Source organism: Polistes canadensis, unplaced genomic scaffold, assembly GCF_001313835.1.
Source record: "Polistes canadensis isolate GaletaPanama2010 unplaced genomic scaffold, ASM131383v1 scaffold_315, whole genome shotgun sequence".
Taxonomy (NCBI): domain Eukaryota; kingdom Metazoa; phylum Arthropoda; class Insecta; order Hymenoptera; family Vespidae; genus Polistes; species Polistes canadensis.
Window position 1 is genome coordinate 22517 of NW_014569862.1, and position 18648 is coordinate 41164.

The 18648-nt window shown below is 28.4% G+C and overlaps 6 protein-coding genes across 7 annotated transcripts in view; 3 read left to right on the plus strand and 3 right to left on the minus strand.

Annotated features, from left to right (window-relative positions):
* LOC106791528 (beta-1,3-glucan-binding protein-like) overlaps nt 1–1278 on the plus strand; it is a 3756-nt gene extending 2478 nt beyond the window's left edge. Inside the window, exons 5-8 of the mRNA XM_014757210.1 lie at nt 251–414; nt 494–870; nt 951–1052; nt 1142–1278. Coding sequence (XP_014612696.1) covers nt 251–414; nt 494–870; nt 951–1052; nt 1142–1255 — 757 coding nt within the window. The 3' untranslated portion in view covers nt 1256–1278. The remainder of the gene's footprint in view (nt 1–250; nt 415–493; nt 871–950; nt 1053–1141) is intronic.
* A 947-nt stretch (nt 1279–2225) lies between these two features.
* Nucleotides 2226–3786, minus strand: LOC106791529 (28S ribosomal protein S10, mitochondrial). The gene is made up of 5 exons (XM_014757211.1): nt 3626–3786; nt 3447–3563; nt 3260–3387; nt 2968–3169; nt 2226–2894 (listed from the first exon to the last, which is right to left on the minus strand). The coding sequence occupies exons 1-5, from the start codon at nt 3638–3640 to the stop codon at nt 2841–2843; spliced, it is 516 nt and encodes a 171-aa protein (XP_014612697.1). The 5' UTR covers nt 3641–3786; the 3' UTR covers nt 2226–2840.
* Nucleotides 3787–4840: 1054 nt separating this feature from the next.
* On the plus strand, nt 4841–6985 carry LOC106791533 (Krueppel homolog 2). Its single transcript, XM_014757216.1, has 6 exons — nt 4841–5028; nt 5299–5463; nt 5560–5741; nt 5877–5944; nt 6057–6190; nt 6267–6985. Exons 2-6 carry the CDS (start codon nt 5300–5302, stop codon nt 6481–6483), a joined length of 765 nt encoding a protein of 254 aa, XP_014612702.1. The 5' UTR covers nt 4841–5028; nt 5299; the 3' UTR covers nt 6484–6985.
* Nucleotides 6986–7341: 356 nt separating this feature from the next.
* LOC106791534 (40S ribosomal protein S3) lies at nt 7342–8753 on the minus strand. The gene is made up of 4 exons (XM_014757217.1): nt 8645–8753; nt 7933–8255; nt 7661–7848; nt 7342–7564 (listed from the first exon to the last, which is right to left on the minus strand). The coding sequence occupies exons 1-4, from the start codon at nt 8675–8677 to the stop codon at nt 7383–7385; spliced, it is 726 nt and encodes a 241-aa protein (XP_014612703.1). The 5' UTR covers nt 8678–8753; the 3' UTR covers nt 7342–7382.
* Nucleotides 8754–9036: 283 nt separating this feature from the next.
* Nucleotides 9037–11623, plus strand: LOC106791536 (cathepsin O-like). Its single transcript, XM_014757220.1, has 7 exons — nt 9037–9325; nt 9606–9744; nt 9860–10098; nt 10281–10429; nt 10505–10555; nt 10877–11145; nt 11256–11623. Exons 1-7 carry the CDS (start codon nt 9140–9142, stop codon nt 11297–11299), a joined length of 1077 nt encoding a protein of 358 aa, XP_014612706.1. The 5' UTR covers nt 9037–9139; the 3' UTR covers nt 11300–11623.
* A 43-nt stretch (nt 11624–11666) lies between these two features.
* LOC106791535 (tryptophan 2,3-dioxygenase) lies at nt 11667–16138 on the minus strand. Of its 2 annotated transcripts, none has more exons than XM_014757218.1 (7): nt 15847–16136; nt 14775–14935; nt 14468–14658; nt 12522–12881; nt 12194–12443; nt 11997–12090; nt 11667–11933 (listed from the first exon to the last, which is right to left on the minus strand). In XM_014757218.1, the coding sequence occupies exons 1-7, from the start codon at nt 15873–15875 to the stop codon at nt 11762–11764; spliced, it is 1257 nt and encodes a 418-aa protein (XP_014612704.1). In that variant the 5' UTR covers nt 15876–16136; the 3' UTR covers nt 11667–11761. The 2 variants fall into 2 exon arrangements, with proteins under 2 accessions (XP_014612704.1, XP_014612705.1); XM_014757219.1 differs by having other exon boundaries at nt 11668–11876; nt 15847–16138.
* Between the last annotated feature and the right edge of the window lie 2510 nt (nt 16139–18648).

Sequence of the window (18648 nt, forward strand, 5' to 3'; positions counted from 1 at the left end):
TACACCATTCTCATAATCAATCGTTACGCAATTTCTTTTACCGGCCAATTTTAAATTGGATAAAGCATTGACATTTTTAAAGAAATTAAATACAAATAAGTTATAAATAGAAAGTTTACATTAAATTAAGTATAAATTACGTGATATCTCATTTTGTTTTTAAATGGACTTACACCACTTTCAAAATAAACGGTCCATATGTATAATTTAAATGTTATATTATATATTTTTGTATTTTGTATTTTTTAAGTTGCACCAGCAATATCCCTCAGGAATGTTCACAAAACGCTGAAGCTTTTAATATTTTACCTCCAATTATATCAGCCAAATTGAATACGAAAACTCGATTTGCATTTAAATACGGTAAAATAGAAATTCGTGCGAAATTTCCTGAAGGTGATTGGCTTTATCCAGGTCAGTCAAAATTATATCCAATAATTCACATTCTTTAAGTTAAAAATAATCATTAAATATTGATTTATTTAATCGACAGAACTTTGGTTGGAACCACTTTACTCTCTTTACGGTCCTAATTATGCTAGCGGTCGTGTTCTTCTTGGTTTTGCTCGTGGGAATGCAAATTTGGTCGATACCAAAGATTTTGATAAAATTTTCGATGCTAGAAAATTAGAATTTGGTTTCAGATCAGGTTTTTCAACGATTCACGAAGAAACTATTCACAAAATAATGGATCGTGGTTCTAGATGGAATCAAGATTTTCATGTTTATACGACTATCTGGAATGAAAATGGATTCGAATTTTTAGTAGATGGCGAAGAAATTGGTCGTTTAACTTCTACGACAAAAGGAAGTTGGTTACATCAGTTTAATATCAGTAGTATAACAAACATTTCTCCGTTTGATCAAGAAGTAAGTTTATGATAATTATATAAATAATTATTATTATTATTTATAGTTTAACGAGTTAAAAAAAAAACATTTTATTGCAGTTTTATATCAGTATTGGTGTAGGTGTTGGTGGTAGAAGAGTTTTCCCAGACAATATAATGAGTTCTGGTTTTGTCAAACCTTGGAAAAATGTTGGCGCAAAGGTTCAATCGTTTTCTTTTTTTTTTTAAAACAATTCATTTATTTACTCTCAGCAGAACAAAATTTAATTAATATCTTTCATTAATTATAGGCAATACTACAGTTTTGGAATGCCAGAAATCAATGGTTGCAAAGCTGGAGACGAGATGACAGTCGCAAAACTGCTTTGGAAGTTGATTATGTGAAGGTTTGGTCGTTGGAATAAAAATTGAACGATCTCAAAAGAAATAATCTTCGAAGAAAGTTATTATTATATAAAAAAAAGAATTATTATTGTAATTTATAATCATTTTTGATTATTTTTCTAACATTTCATATCCTTCAAATATTTTTTAAATACGCGTTAAGAAGTTAATAATAAATTATTATTATTATTATTATAATTAAGAGTAATAAATCTCTTTGAATACTTGTTTTCTTTTGTTCATGTGTGTATAATGGCATTTTATATTAAAAAAAAAATGTAATCGTTAAACACACATACAGACAAATTTAATCAGATTTTTGTTACTCTGAAAATAACCGGTTTACTACAAAAATGGCATTGACCTTCGATGTTAATACGAAACCGGTTTACTTAGATTGATATTAAAAAAAATAAAGACAAAAATCTATATTTTTTTTTCTTTCTCGATTTATGATGTTTTAAACATTAGCGAATATACGAAATATCTAATACGAATACATTTAATAAAAGTAAATATGAACTTTAACTATCTGAATCTTGAAGAATTTGTGAAATTAATTCGAATAATAAAATCTCAAGAGAAGAGATGAGAAGAATGACCTTAAACTGGCTATACCACCCTATCCAGTTTCCTTTCATTTTTGAACATGAGTTTTAATCTTTATTTTTCTACATTCTCCAGTTGTCTGACAGCATTTGTGCAGTATCGGTGTGAACAAAACGTATCTCTCTTTACAATCTTCAAATATTATTTATCCTTTTATGTAATTATATTTTTCAAGAAATTATTACTGAAAACATTGTTTGATCAATTTCATTACAAATGACAAATATAAGAAACATACTCGTAATCGGTGTTTCCTTGATTTTGATTTTAAACTGTGAATCTTCCGCGAAAACTCTTCATCGTCCGAAACGATCGAGTGAGTAAGAATTATTTGTAATTTTCTGATTAATTAATTAAAAATAAATATATAAATACTTTTTTGTGTGCAGATGAATTTATCCTACGAAGGTGTATCGCTAATGTGGAATTAATTAAAACGCATTTAACTGAAAGAAATAAAACACGATCAATTTCATCTAATATTGGAAAACATAATATTGACGAAACTGCTATAATACAACGAAACAATAAACGAATTAAATCTAGCAACAATGATCAACAACATTTAAAATTTGCAGATGTTGAAGATACACCTCTTAAAACTGTTAATATTCTCGCAGTACTTAAAGATAAGCCTTTAATATTTCAAAAGAAAAATCCGCTACCTGAGCTTCAACATAATGCACTCAAGAAACCATTTGGAATATCGACTAATGTTATTACCATTAAATCATCATAATCATAAAAAGGACATTTTTCTTTCTGCCAGAAAAATGTAGCTTTAATAAAATCGCTGAAAATAATTGATCACGCGTAATATATGATAGACTTCAAAAAGTAAGTATGAATATGTAATATTTTATATTTTTTCGTAAACAAAACTCTTAGAAAATGTAATTTATGAATTACAGATAAAAATTATTTTAATTTAACGAGCGATTCCGTTTAACTTACTATGTGCACTATGATAATATATCTTCAATAATTTGTACAAAATTAAGTAACAGTCGGTGGCGTTTGTATAGATTCTGGTAACTTTTGTAATTCAACCTATGAAATAATTTGTTGTTAATTGAAAAAGAAATATGTGAATAATGAGAATGAAATAAATATTTGAACGAACCTTTGTAACTTTCATTGCTACACCTTCCGGTAAATTTCTTTGAAGATATTCTAAAAAAGTATCTGCAGTTGATCCAGTCAATTTGGCAAAGTCCATAAATCTGTAATAAGTTCTGGTTTCATATTGTACGCGATGTTTTTTATGTACATGTACAGATTTTAACACTGTTAGTCGTTCAAATATAGGTTTTCTTGGCGTCGTACTATGAAATAAAAATATATACACTTTAATCGATTGATTTATATTATAAAAACATTATAGAAAAATAAAAGAAAGATAAAGTAAAGCTTACTTTCTTAACATATTAATTCCTAAATGACCCGCAGTCATTTCAGTAAATTTACCATAACTTTTAAGTACTGCAGGATCATTTCCTCTTACTTCAATTTCTATTTTTTTATATAATTTGTCAAGATTAGGCTAGAAAAAATATGCATCAAACATGATGTTATGAAAAGGAGAATATCTTCAATATTTACCTTTACATCCTCGTTTTTTACTCCCACTAATTCGGAGAAGGGTTTTGTTAAGATTCCGATATGTCCAGTTTGTCGACGAATTGTATCATTTATAATAATTCTGAACATAGAACCAACCTACAAAAGCAATTGTACAATTAACCTAATTTTTTCGTTGTCAAATGATTTAATAATATTACCTTAAAAGATAACATTTTTATAATGTCACTTTAAAAATAAATTAATTTTATTTATTATATATATAAAATTGTTTTGATATCAAATCTTAATATTAATATAAACTTTTAGATTTGTATTATTGTATTTACACGGATGATCACTTTCTAACTTCTAAACGATTGTATGTTATTAATGTAGGAACCATGCCATCTAACGATGAACATAAATAACTTCATCATCAATTATTATCTTCTCAGATTACCGACTGAAATGCAGTGTAATTTTTATATAAGATGTAGATATTAATAATTAAGGAACAATCAAATAATTATGGGTATTTATCTTAATATTTTAAAAAGTATATACTATTTTTAATATCATATAACTACTGCATACATGCACATATACATAATGATGTTTTACGTTTAGTTAATTTTTTAAACATACTTATATCACACATGTAAATTTTATAATTATTATGTTTAAAGATTAATACAGTGTTGTAATAATTAACATCGTTGAAGTTGATCTTGCAATCGTGCGTAGCGTATTTGTAATATACTTTCACGTTCAGTTCTTGGAACTGCTGCTTCCTCTTGATTTTGTAAGAATTTAAAAGTCGAAAATTCCAAGTAAGCTTGTTTTATTTATGTTTCAGGGTTACAAAATTTTCCACTTAACAAAAATTAAGGTAAAAGAATTTGAAGAATGATTGAATCATCTTTCTTCAAATATCTTCTTCATCAAAATCGGTCAGGATTACTAGAAAAAAAAAAAAGAGATTCATTCGTTGTTATTGCTAAGTTTATTTCTTTACGAATTTGATTGAATACGAAAAAAAAAAAAAAAAAGAAAAACTTTGTTGACAAATTATTTTTTATTTCTCGTATGTAATATATACCTATGTACTTATAAATTCATTTTTTATATCTTCAATCTTATATATAATATATAAAATAATAATTGCGAATCACATCGTAGTTGTTTTGAATTTCATACTTTTTATTGGTTGAAACGAGGTATCGTACTACGTACTACTATTAAACTCATTTGAAAAAAATCATATTAAAATCAATTATTATAAAATTGCGTGTATATTAAAAGAATTAAAGAGCAACTTTAAAATATTATTTATAAAATTCCACTTGTGTTGGGTATAAAATTAAAATTAAAATGCTTCATTGATCAAAATATCAACAAAATATTTGTTTGGTGTACCATCTAGCAGTAAAAGTATGAACTTCAAAAACGATATTCAGCGTTCATTTGTATTATACGTTTCCTGATCAGATTTACACGTAGATATTTGAGAATACATTGGACAACCATACGATTGATCAAGAAACGCGATTTAATCATTCCTTCTTCAATTTACATTGAATAATTTTCATTTCGTTTCATTATAAGGAATACACACAAGAAAGTAAGTTTTTTTTAAACATATTTAAGTACACTATTTTATAGTTTACACATAGATTTTATTTTTGTGCTTAAATTTGATTAGAAACGTCAATGGCATGAGAATTAATATTCAAGTCATATAATTACGTTTATGGTAATAAAGTGAGTTTTTGTCCTTCATGCCTTGGAAATAATTTAATACATGTAGATTAGGCAATACTGTTATTATCATATTTTTTATTTGATTTACATATCAATATTTCTTTTTTTTTTGTTGTTTTTTAATACATAGAATGGCAGATACAGCAACTCCAGGAAGTACGTCACGGGAAGTTTCAGACAAGGGATGGCTTGTTTTAAAACAATTCATTATTGATAACAAAATTAAAGCCGGATTATGGTTTACAAGACTACTAACTATGATATTTACTATAAGTTACATTATTCCAATATTCGGGTAAGTTTTTTATCTTTTGTATTTACTAACTTTATATGTCAACAAAATTTGTCTTTACACGTAATCAATGAATAACTTATTTGCTTTTTGTTTTAGAAACGTTTATAATATATATTACAAAGTTTTAATAAGTCATGCAGCAACTAGCGCATTACGTCTTCATCAAAGACTGCCAAATGTACAGTTTAGTAGAGAATTTTTGGGAATGTTACTTCTCGAAGACTCCTGCCATTATTTATTTTATTCAATAATATTTCTCTATGTTCCTCCAGTAGCAAGTATCCTTTCAAATAATCGTACTACTTTATATCATTTCTTTTTTTAATGTATTATATTATTTAGTTCATCTTTCTTCTACTCATGTGATATTATGTATCACATAAAACACATATTTTTCTTAAACTTGTAATTAGTCGTCCTTATACCTATCTTTTTATTTGCCATGTTGCACTTTTTCAGTTTTTCACTCGCGTTACTCGATGTAAGTATAAAAACATCTTATTATAGATAGTTGTTTAATTATATAAGAGTATAACAGTGCAAAGATCATTGTAAATATAAATTAATATACATGATTCTTTTCTTTCCTTAAGTGTTTAGGACACAATAGTTGGTGGGGTATGCGTCTTCTGATATCTTTGGTTGAGTTTCAGTCTTATAGGATTTTGCGTTTTTGTGCACTTTCTGAAATTATTATTTTACCGTTCACAGTTCTTCTTGTCTTCACGTAAGTCATTAATAATATATTCAATATCAATTTTGTAAACAAGTAAATGGACGAAAAAATAATTATTTACTTACAGGGGACGTGTTGGTTTATTAACACCAATTATGTATTATCAATTTTTGAAACTGCGCCTTGCATCGCAAAGAAACTCATTTACACGCAATATGTTTCACGAAATAAGAAGTCTCTTGAGTGCTGTATCCAAAAAGCCTGCAATGCCAGATATACTTCGTAAAATGATAGAAGGTTTTCTTTCTTTAACTCAACAAATGGCACCAGTACCTCGCCCGTAATATACGCCCGTTTTGAATATTTTTCAAGGGAATTGTTTTTGGATTGTAGGGTCCACACTTTTATAAAATTGAATCTAACGATGATTGAGTGATCATGGTCAAAGAAAGTTTTTGGTATATATATATATATTATAATTTAGCAAATGTAGAAGGTTGAAATCAATCAAAAATGTAATAGTTACATTTAGACACAATTATTACAGTTTTAAGTGAAAAATATACGCGTCTTTTATAAACATTTCATACATTTTAAAATATGACAGAAATTTAATCTTTATAAATCAATTATAAGTATACTTAGAGACATTATCTATTATTTAATTTTAATCATATAAGGTAAATTTTTGTTTTATAAACTAATTATTAAATTCATTAATTAATTACTAGTTGTCAGGTATTTTGGTATATCTTATTTATATAGTTATATAGATGTGTAACATGCAATGGTGTCTAACATGTGGTATTATTGTAATTATAATTATGTGAAATAAGTATTATAAACTATATCTTATGATTTTTTTCTTTATTTATAAGTATTACTTTTACTTAAGCACCTTTTTGTATATTTTCGTTTGTATTTTCTTTTGATCAAATATGCAGTCGTGGTATACTATTTTCTATATTTTTTTTTTGTACCAAGTAGTTTTAATACGATTTATTTTTTGTTTCAAAAGCTTTAGATCATTTTATTCAATAAAAAAGAGACGTTATTTTTAATTTTCATGTAAAAATAATATGAATTCTCTAATAATATGTGTGTATGTAAAATAATCGTATTTCTTGGAATATTTTTTGTATATTTTATATTTTTTATGATCAGTATTGAGGATAAAAAAATATAATACTGAAATAAAAGAATTTCTTATTTTAAGCCATTTTTATTTTGGTTGTAATGTTAATTATACAAGTGGTGCTGGCTGAGGTATGTCTTTCGAAGCTTTAATTTCAGAAGTTGGTTGTAATGGACGTACTTCTTCTTTTGGTTCTGCTATTGATACATAATCTGGAAGAGGATCTTTTGGACCAAGTTTGCCAACAGGATCCCATGGTAACATGATTTTCACTTTAATACCCAATACACCTACAATAAAATAATAATAAGAGAAAATATTAATTAATGTCTAATATTAGAAATTATGTATATTATAATAAATACTAGTACTTATTGAATATATACCTTGACGAAGAAGTACATGACGGGTTGCTGTGTTCACATAGTTGTTAGTTGGTTCTCCTGAATGAATCATTAAACCATCAACGAACTTCATTGACTTAGCTCGCTGACCACGTAGTTTTCCACTGACAACTACTTCACATCCTCGTGCTCCTGATTCCATGATAAACCGAAGAACACCATAACATGCTCTGCGCAACAAATATAGAAATTTATTAATATATGAATTAGGATGATAGAATGAATTATAGAAAATTATTTGTAAATATACAAACCTTCGCACAGCAAGTCCACCAATCAATTTGTAGCGAAGAGATTCAGCTTGTGCAATAGCGCACAGACCACGCTGTGCTACTTTTTCAGCATATAATTCAACATTTTGTGGTTCTTTGAAATTAAAACGTTTCTGTACCACGGAGGTTAATTCTCTGATTCTTCGTCCCTTTTCTCCCAAAACGCTCTGCGTATGTGTGGCTAATAAGATGATCTCTGTACGAGTTGGTGTTACACGAACCTCAACACCAGAATATCCATCTTCTGCGAGCTCACGAGTGAGGAACTCGTTAAGTTCAGCTTTAAAAACTCCATCTCCTACGAACTATAAATATAATGTTAAGTATATCTAATCTTAAACTCATGACATTGATATCAGTATAAACCTAACCTAAAAATTCACTCTTTACTAAGGTAAACAAAACATTTCAACGAAAAGTAAAATATAATTAATTTAAATAATATTTATATGTGCAGTATCATTAAAATATAAAGAATTGTTTTCTATTTAGTATTAAGATTAAAACTTTCTATAGATCACAGCTTCATAAAAAACTGATGGTATAATAGTTACAAATATCCAATGCATCCACCTTGTCGGTACGGTTCACTCTTACATATTTGCACAAATCTTATTTTAATAATATGAAAGATTACAGCAAACATTATATTTTTGGATAATATATACATAATAATTCATTGTAAATCACAAACCTTCTTTTTCTTGGAAATAGATCGAGTACCCATGTTTGCTGCTAACACACTCTAGCAGATCAGAAAATAAAAGAGACTGAGACTAATGCGGAAATGGTGGCTTTGAATTCAGTAGTCAAATCAGAATCTAGGTAGAATAAAATTTTATCGAAATCATTAGAGCTTTATAATCGTGTAATTGTAGAAATTATTAAAAATTTTTATCATCATTAATGCAACATAAAAATATACAATTTTGTATTCGTGTAATATTGTCATCTACACCTTTATTATTCAGTTAAATATATCTCTCGTTTGATTAACGAAGTTAGATCATTGCTTCGCCTTACATTGTTGACAATGCCGAGGAATTACTAGCAATGGCGGAATTTCCGGTTTTGACGGTAACATATACTTGTTATTGAGTCACGTGATTAAGATTCGTTTCGTTTCTCTGGGATCTCGAGTCTCTTATGTATACTACACAACAGTCGTGTATTATGTTGTGTCTTCGACATGGAATGGAAAACAGTGGCAGTAACAATTTTAATAGTGAGCCTTTGTTTTTTTGCCATACCCATTCGCGTTGGCCCTGACAACAATGGCGAAGATATGAAATTGTTCGAGAATTATGTCGTGCGTTATAACAAATCTTATAGAAATAATCCAACCGAGTACAGTGACAGATTCAAACGATTTCAGGTAATAAATAAGATCTATAAATCTCGTTTCATCGTCGTCGCGTTTTCTCGTTTGTTCTGTCAATTATTTTAACATCGAACCGACGAAATTTTTCCCGCGATTAGTTTGTTCGAATTTTTATTCTTATTAAATTTAATTTCCCGCGCTTATTCATCTTCCCTTCCTCCCGCCCTACCGATCAATTTCAAATACTTCTTAAATTTGTTTTTCTCTTATTTAAATTGTGCATCAATAAAAATTCAATTTTGAAGAAACTAATAGGATTATTATCCTTTCTCAGAGATCTTTACGACATATCGAGAAAATGAATGGTTTACGATCTTCTCATAAAAGTGCTTATTACGGAATTACGGAATTTTCCGATATGTTGGAAGATGAATTTCTACAGCAAATCCTTTATTCTGATTTATCGGTTAGAGGTGAGATTACGTCGAAGTAATAATAATAAATGTTTTCAATTAAATGTTTTATTGTTGACAAATTTGATAATATTATGCAATGATGTTTTTTGTGATTTTGTTATTTATCAATTAGGAAGAAAACACGTTAGCTCAACTTATCATCACGAGCATCATAAAAGAAAAGAAAGAAATCATTTAGAAAAAAGAGCTGCAGGTATACCATTGAAAATAGATTGGCGTCAGAAAGGTATTATTTCTCCCGTAAAAAGTCAAGGACCTTGTGGTGCCTGTTGGGCGTTTAGTACAGTCGAGGTAGTCGAATCGATGTATGCATTAAAAAATGGCAGTTTATATTTGTTAAGCGTACAAGAGGTAAGTTAGTGAATTTTTTGAAGACTAGATAAAATACTTCCCCTCCTATTATGATAATATACTGTTTTACATATCGCGAACACTTGTTGTAGTTTATTCGCTAAGTATGTAATATGTTTTTTTTTTATCGTCCGAATATAAATATATCTTACGTAAGAAGTTTCATTCTGTAATACTCGCAGATGATTGATTGTGCAAAGAACAGTAATCTCGGTTGCGAAGGTGGTGATATTTGCAGTTTACTTGCGTGGTTAAAATCAACCAAATCACCGATATTACCGGAGTCCAATTATCCGCTCACACGTATGACCGATACGTGCAAACTGAAAGGGTAAATTTTCGGATTAGATAAACTTAATCGAATAAGATTATGATAATACAATCTAGTAATGTTTGTATATTTCAGTGCTAACGCAAAAACATCGGGTATCAAAGTGATGGACTTTACCTGCGACAGGTAATTCAATTTCTGTTTTATTACTTTTATTTAGATTTTTAATCGTTACGAGAGAAGAAATATATTTACTTATGGAAAAAAATGAAGAAATTGAAGGATTTCCAGTGGAGATCAATTGCTATGGAGATCGCGTAATATAAGCATCGTATCAGTAAAAGGTTTTGTTATATAAGTTGACATGTTGTATTAACATGTTTGTGTAATAACGTTATAATTCTTAGAATAATTTATGAACGTTTAGGAGAATTAATCTTCAAATCGATTTTCTACATAGATACAAGGCTTAAGAGTAAATAATGTTTAACTGATAGATCATGTTAGCTTTATAGATTCAGAAGAGGAGCTTCTGATAACGTTGGCCACTCATGGTCCTGTGGCCGCTGCGGTGAATGCATTATCCTGGCAGAATTATTTAGGTGGTATTATACAGTATCATTGCGATAGTGCTTTTACCAGTTTGAATCATGCTGTACAAATAATAGGCTACGATAAATCCGACACTATACCTTATTACATTATCAAGAATTCATGGGGTAATGCTTTTGGTGATAGAGGTTACATATACATCGCTATTGGCAGCAATCTTTGCGGTGAGATGATAATAATACGAATTGTTTTATAAATCATTTGTTTGTTTCATTCTTTTTTTATGAAGATCTGATGTATTATTTTTATATATTTTTCCTTTTCGTATCACCAGGAATTGCTAATCAAGTTTCAGCAGTGGATATCATCTATAAATAATGGAATGTATAACGAGATTACGTTAATATATAGTTATCATATTTAAAGTATATGATATATTTATCATTAAATATGAAATATTTTTAAGTATTTAATATTAATCTGTGATTGATAATAAGAGAGAGATTAAATATAATATATCAATATTTTTCATATGCAATATATTTGATCAGTATTTCTGATCAGCGTTGACAAAAATTACAGAGATTTATAATTTTGATATTAAATATCTTATTCTATTAATTGAAATTAATAAGGACAGTTTGATGATAAGATCAAATTTGTATCTAGGATAAGTAAAATAATAAAACTAAAAAGATTTTACAATTTTATTATATGTTACAAGATATTTGAATTTATAATAAAGATATTATTTATCTATATATATAAATGTGAAGTACGATTAAAAAAAACAATTCATGTAAATTGAATATTATTTCAACCTTATGAATAATTACGAATTCACGAGCTTTCTGTGTCATTTTCAGCGTTATTCTGATTGTTATCGGTATTCCTGCCGTTCCAAGATATCGAAAGTCTCGTTTTCATTTGCTTCGTTAACGGTGGAATTAAATGTCTAGGTATTAAGAACGTAGACAAGTTGAATAAGTCTAGGAACACTTTGTATCTGTCGCTATTAATTGAAACGTATGATAATATTAAATTTGATAAAATTGTTTGTTATTTTATTAGTTACCTTAATGTAGATTTCAGGTATTGATAACCGGAAGATCCACCAGTTCCCAATTGTTGAGAACCGATCATCCTTTGGACCATGATAACGTGATTATCTACGAAAATACAAATATACGATTTTAATGCATTTCTCAATTATTCGCGTAGTTAAAAAAAAAATCAGGTTGAGTTAAAAATCAATAATTTGGACAATCTTACACCTCCATTTAGTAATCAAAGAATCAATGTCCATCAATGCAGTCAAAATTTGATGGGGCTGACTGAATCTTGGTTCGTCTCTGTACAATGTTATCATAACGGCTCCTTGAAAAGCAGCATAGGAAAATCTTCGTTCTCCTCTCGAGACAAGAGCGTTATGAAGAGATTCCTCAAAGATTGTTTCGAACATGGCTTGACGAGATTTAACGCTGTTCATTAAATATAACTTCATTTGTTCCTTTGATTGTTTCTATGATCAAATATTTCTATCTCAGATAAATCGTAAAAAAATTGAAACTTGATATTTTTCTTTTAAATAAAAATAAACCTGTGCAGTTTGTTCTTGTTCGTATAGCATTCGTTCGACAGCTCTCTTGTACTTTCCCCAAAAGTCAAAGTCGTAAGATTCTAAACCCGGTGTTCGAGCCAACCACCTTTGTACCAAACAACTCAAACTAGGATCTTCTTCCGAACGTTTGATTTCCTCAATGGCTTTCGGATCTCTTCCGAAAACTCTCGTGTAACTTTGATTGTACTTTACTCTGTGTTCTTGTTTAACACCAAGTTTGTTTTCCAGTAATCGAAATTGCAGAGATTGGAAACCGGAAGCTGGGCAAAGGTAATCACGGAAAGCCATGAAATCCAACGGTGTCATGGTCTCTAAGATCGTAACTTGATCTACTAGAAGCTGTTTGAAAAAAAACGTAAGCAAGAGATAATGTTGAATATTTTTTTTCTAACGTAAGTATTTAATACGTTTTACCATTGGTATATTTCGTTTCGTATATTATTCTAATTATAGATTTCGTGTATCTTATAATTTTTTTGTTTTTTTTTTTCAAGAAAATTTCTTTCTTTCGAGTATACATAAATAAAGCTTATTGATTAGACCACAGGTATATTCCGCATTTATATGGTTGCTTGGTGCAGACACTTATCGTACTCCTCTTTAACATGGATTTACTACGACAGTGAAATAAATTAAAGGTGACAAATCGTTTCTTCGCTTATTTTTTCCTTCTAATCACGCGAAAGTTCATCGATAGATCAATTAATGTCAGAGATTCTTTATGGATTCCTTTTAAAATAGTTTTACCATTGCGATCATTTTGTTCTATTAAAATATTAATGTCAACTCTTTAGTTTGTTCTTACGAGATGTTTAACACGCGTTCAACGAAAGCAACAGTAATATTTTTATTTTTTAATTGAAAGGTGGTAGAGATAATGCAGGGGCAGGGGAAGGGGGAGGGGTTGGAAGGGGGAGGGGGGTTAATAACCGCACGCATATTTTGCGGTAAGGAATGAACGGTAATAATAAAATTATTACTCAAGTTCTTTGCGCCTATGGTTATCCATAAAAGGTGTCACGTATCTTATGTCGGTATTATTTTACTCAGGTTCCGTATATTATTTCAGTGGTCCTTATACACACACACACAAGGTTTGTCGTGCCTGGTTGTTAATAATGTGAAAGGAAAGGAAGAAACAAAAAATTGTAGTGCCCATCGTCGTTCGTTCGGCTTTGATAATCGTAATATGGATCGGTTTCATTTCATATCCAGTTTTACTGTGAGAGAAAACATATTTTCATTCTTTTCTTTTCTTTTCTTTTTTTTTGTTGTTGTTGTTTTCTTTCACGAGAAAATAAAACGAACGTAACGCATGCCAAGACACCACCACCACCACAACCATCACACTAATGACATTAATGATTGATTAATTTTGCATAAGTAAATTAGATTATAATATTTGCGGTAACGTAATTATTATCATTGTGATAATTGATATCATTTATTTGTTATTATTAATAATCCTTCATCTTTAACTTCCGATTTGACTTTTTTTTTACATTCGAATTTACAATTTGAGCCGTTTATTTTGAAAGTGGCGTAAGTCACTTTTTCAAAAAAAATCTAATTAATGGCAACACTAATTACAATTGATCGGTATCTTTTCGTTTAAAAAAAAAAAAAGAAAAAAAAAAGAAAAAAGTGACTTATGCCACTTTCAAAATAAACGGCTCATTTGTAGATTCGAATCTTTCTTTTTTTGTTTTTCTTCTGTTCTTTTTTTTTGGAAATAATAATAATTTAAAAAAAAAACATACTTTCAATATAAGAACGATGCGATTGAGTCGTTTGAGAATTTGACTTATGCCATTTTCAAAATAAACGGCTCATTTGTAGATTTGAATCTTACTTTTTTTGTTTTTCTTCTGTTCTATTTTTTCTTTTTTAGGGAATAAAAAAATAATTTACAAAAAGAAACATACTTTCAATATAAGAACGATGCGATTGAGTCTTTTGAGAATTTCCAAAGTTTTCGATTCGTTCAAGACATGAGACGGTCCATTTTGAATCGTCGAGGTGTGATTGGTAATGTTGTAAATGTTCGAATCCGAACTGAAGAGTGATCTGACCGAATCCAATTCGTAGATAATCTGCTTGAACCATAATTCGTATGCTGCGATCAAAATGAAAATACTTGTCTTTATTATCTTTTCTTTTTTCTTTTTTTTTTGTTTCTTTTTTCTGTTTTGAGATTTTATTACGAAACCGAGGAAAAGATCTTCGTAATACCTTGGTGAGTAATGATAAAAAGATGCTCATCGTGTACCTCTTCATTGCACTCAGCGCTGAGAAGTCTTTGCGCGGTTAAGATTTTATCTAAACGAAGATACTCTCCGTAAAGCAAGCCTGGTCCTTCAGTTAATTGAGTTTTCTCTTGACTCTGATCATCTCTAAGAGAAGAAAATAACTGCGGATCAATTTTACTCTTTGATAATTAAAAAAAAAAAACAAAAAAAAAAAAACATCGAAAAAGAAAAATATAAAATGAAATATATTTCGATTAAGATATTATACAAGATAAATAGATAAATATTATAAACAAGAGTACAACACAGAGTAGTGTTCGAAAAGTTATGGTAGGATAACGTTTTTAAAAAATTGACTCTATATATAAGATAGTGAAAACGTATGACTGTAATAAAAATGATGTTATATTGACTTATGAACATAACTATCAAGTTGCTGAGGAAGTCTCAAATTGAGACGAAACGTTCAACGGATAAATATATTGTTCATCTTATTTAAACCTGTCCAAAAAATAACATCCCTAAGAAGTAAACTTAGTAATATTATAAACAATTGTCTTTTATAATTATCGAATAAAACGAAATTCTAAAATTTATTGTGTTAGAACACATAAATATCTAGATTTAGCATGATCTTTTTACCCTCTTAGAATTTTTTCTCATCGTTATCTTATGTAGCATGAGTCAAGGAGAAAATTTAATACCACATGCGTCGAATCTTTTGATTAATATAATTGGGTGTGATATTAAATTTTATACATATGTATATATTATTTTCTATAGATTATTTAATTAAAAACACGCATATAGAGATAATAATCGAGATAAACAAAAATAAAATAAATAATAAAAGAGAAATATATATTTGTAAAAAAAAAAAAATGATGCAAGACAAAAATATTCATAAAGTCGATCTCTTATAAATATATATTTGTTATTAATATTTTTATTATATTATATATATTCTATTAACATCTATTCTTACCACAGAAAGAATTTGACTTAATAATTATCATCGAATGTTATATAATTTTTAATTATAAAAATTCACTCACGTGATCGTTCCCGACAAAGGACAGGCCATTGTTTTTTCGTCAACGAAACTTCTTTTAATTCTACACCAAAATTAACTTATTATTTTGATTTATTAATATTAGTTGATGTAAATATCTATTGATAAACACTGCATGGATTATAATTTAATGTGAAAAGTTAAATGATTTTTCTATAATTAAATTCGTTTATAGTTGCAATCTTTGCCGAAAATATCAACTCCCGATACAAGTCGTCGAACAGATGGTTGGCGTGCAACTAAAGAGTGAACGACTCAGAACACGCGGTTATCCTTCTTATAGGCGACCCTATATTATATGTAAGTGTTTACTCATTTACTTACTTACATATTTCCATAGTTATTTACTCGTATACCAGTTAAAGCCAAATATTACAATATTTCTAATGTTTAAGATTACAATTGTATTACGGTTAATTTCAAATAAATTATATCTATCGATTATTTATATTCACTTATCTATCATCGTAATTAAATATTATTACACTGTCTCCAAATAATGAGAGAGTGTAATTCATTCACATTTTCATTTATATTTAATAAAATATATATTTGTGTGTGTTTTAAAAAAGGATTTTTCTTTTTTACGACGATGAACAATTATTTTGAAATATTTTTAATTCGACGAGTAAGGAGAAATGTTTTCTAATCATTGCATGATTGTTAGGTTTGAGAAAATGTGATTAGAATGATGCAAAATATCATAATGTTATCATTATTTATCTAATTAAACAAACGGTCACATTTTTATATTTGGAATCAATCGATCGCGCGTTTTAATTCACGAGGATGCCGAAAGATCGCGCTGAAGAATATTAATTCCCAGGAAATCCGAAAGATGGCGGTGTGGTCAGCTTTGACGAAAGGATTTTCCGACCACAGAAATTATTTACAAATTCGAACAAATTTACCATTATTTACAGATAATAGGGATTAATATCACAATTATGGCATTAATATAATAATGTAATACTTTATTCTATGTCTTCATATATTTAAAAATATAGATTATAGATAGGGTAATTATATCAATTACTAATAACTGATATACGATCGTAATGATAATTAGGATAGGATGATATTAAAAATAGACAATTTATTCGTCATGTATAATCGCAGTAGCATGGGATTATAAATAAACGAAATTTAATATCGTTATCGTAATTGAATGTGTTAAATTATATTACAAAATATTATTATTCCAACTAACTATTCAAATAAACTTAAAACATAACATTTTAAAGTCCAAAAAAACTCGGAAAAGTGAAAGGAATGAAGATCTTTTTCATTTTGCTTTTTTTCTTTTTTCATCATTTATATTTCTCTTATTCAATATGTGAGTGTATACGTAATCTTATTTACCGAGGTCTGTCGCAAACATAAAAAGACATTATGAAAAACTTGTATAAAATGTATACCCGTAATTGCGATCTAGATAGTGGTTCTAATTGCTCCAACAAAAATGGCTGACTAACTTCACCCTATTCGTTATATCTTTTCTAGGCAGCATCCGAAGAGACGTCACGTCGTGTCTTCGTTCCCGGTGTCCTTTTTTCTGTCGAATGATTTTCTAATTCTGTACATTTAATGTTTTAATTACAGATAAGATATATTATGAGGATAATATATTATTATCGTATAATTAGAATTATGGTTGTATAATTAATTTCACGAATATTTAAAGTTCCTTACGTCTGTTTAAATGTTAAGAATAATAATAACAACAAGAAAAAAATAGAAATAATTTTAAAAAACAACAATTATCCAACGAGTCTCATTCACACGGTATTTAATAAGTTTAGATTAGTCAAAGAACAGGAAAAAGAACCAAACAACAAAAAAATTATCAGATTCCCGTTTATCAAACCTTTGTCAAATAGAATAAAGAAATGTTTCAAAAATACCAATGTCAAGTTGGTATTTTATAACTTAGTAAAAATAAACTCTATATATACGAAACTAAAAGACAAAGATGATAAATTAGAACAATCAAACTTAGTATATAAAATACCATGCGAATGTGAAAAATGTTATGTAGGACAAACGAAACAAAAATTAAAGAAACGATTAGACCAACATAGGAACGATAGCAAACCGAAGAATGCACAAAAAACAAATACCACCGCGTTGGCAGAACATCATTTTAAAACAGGACATATTTTTCAATTCGACGAAACACAAATTTTAGATAAAGAAGATAACTGGTACAAAAGAAATATCAGTGAAATGTACCATATAACAAACAATATTAGAAATAAATTTTAGAACCGATACTAATAATCTAAATAGCACATATAACGAAATTTTAAAATTTAATTATCACAACAAGACACGTAACAGAGGTTACAATAATAACAAAGACAGGAAACACCAGCTTAGAGGTAACCAGGAGTGTTCGAAAAGTTATGGTAAGATAACGGTTTTAAAAATTGACTCTATATATAAGATAGTGAAAACTTATGACTGTAATAAAAATGATGTTATATTGACTTATGAAGATAACTATCAAGGTAAAATAACGCTATTAATAGTAAGTTTTTTGTATTTGTATAAGCAATAATATGTCATAATAAAAAATTTTAGTTACTGAGGAAGTCTCAAATAGAGACGAAACGTTCAACGGATATATATATTGTTCATCTAATTTAAACCTGTCGAAAAAATAACATCCCTAAGAATTAAACTTAGTAATAATTAATATATAAGTTTCAAAGGGAATTAAAGACAGTTAATAAATCTGATGAACAATTTATTTTGACCTTGTTGAACGTTTCGTCCCTTACTG

What these genes read in the sequence shown, in the direction of transcription:
- LOC106791529 (XM_014757211.1), bottom strand. An exon ending in GGAATTAATATGTTAAGAAA is followed by an intron (nt 3,170 to 3,259) that starts GTAAGCTTTACT and finishes TTTATTTCATAG; the next exon opens with TACGACGCCAAGAAAACCTA. An exon ending in TAGCAATGAAAGTTACAAAG is followed by an intron (nt 2,895 to 2,967) that starts GTTCGTTCAAAT and finishes ATTATTTCATAG; the next exon opens with GTTGAATTACAAAAGTTACC.
- LOC106791533 (XM_014757216.1), top strand. Translation starts at nt 5,300, where the DNA reads ATGGCAGATACAGCAACTCCAGGAAGTACGTCACGGGAAGTTTCAGAC. An exon ending in CTATGTTCCTCCAGTAGCAA is followed by an intron (nt 5,742 to 5,876) that starts GTATCCTTTCAA and finishes ACTTGTAATTAG; the next exon opens with TCGTCCTTATACCTATCTTT. An exon ending in ACAGTTCTTCTTGTCTTCAC is followed by an intron (nt 6,191 to 6,266) that starts GTAAGTCATTAA and finishes ATTTACTTACAG; the next exon opens with GGGACGTGTTGGTTTATTAA.
- LOC106791534 (XM_014757217.1), bottom strand. Translation starts at nt 8,677, where the DNA reads ATGGGTACTCGATCTATTTCCAAGAAAAAGAAG. An exon ending in CTATTTCCAAGAAAAAGAAG is followed by an intron (nt 8,256 to 8,644) that starts GTTTGTGATTTA and finishes TTATATTTATAG; the next exon opens with TTCGTAGGAGATGGAGTTTT. An exon ending in TCATGTACTTCTTCGTCAAG is followed by an intron (nt 7,565 to 7,660) that starts GTATATATTCAA and finishes ATTTTATTGTAG; the next exon opens with GTGTATTGGGTATTAAAGTG.
- LOC106791536 (XM_014757220.1), top strand. Translation starts at nt 9,140, where the DNA reads ATGGAATGGAAAACAGTGGCAGTAACAATTTTAATAGTGAGCCTTTGT. An exon ending in TTCTGATTTATCGGTTAGAG is followed by an intron (nt 9,745 to 9,859) that starts GTGAGATTACGT and finishes TTTATCAATTAG; the next exon opens with GAAGAAAACACGTTAGCTCA. An exon ending in TATTGGCAGCAATCTTTGCG is followed by an intron (nt 11,146 to 11,255) that starts GTGAGATGATAA and finishes TCGTATCACCAG; the next exon opens with GAATTGCTAATCAAGTTTCA.
- LOC106791535 (XM_014757218.1), bottom strand. Translation starts at nt 15,875, where the DNA reads ATGGCCTGTCCTTTGTCGGGAACGATCAC. An exon ending in TTTGATTACTAAATGGAGGT is followed by an intron (nt 12,091 to 12,193) that starts GTAAGATTGTCC and finishes GTATTTTCGTAG; the next exon opens with ATAATCACGTTATCATGGTC. An exon ending in TACCTGAAATCTACATTAAG is followed by an intron (nt 11,934 to 11,996) that starts GTAACTAATAAA and finishes TTCAATTAATAG; the next exon opens with CGACAGATACAAAGTGTTCC.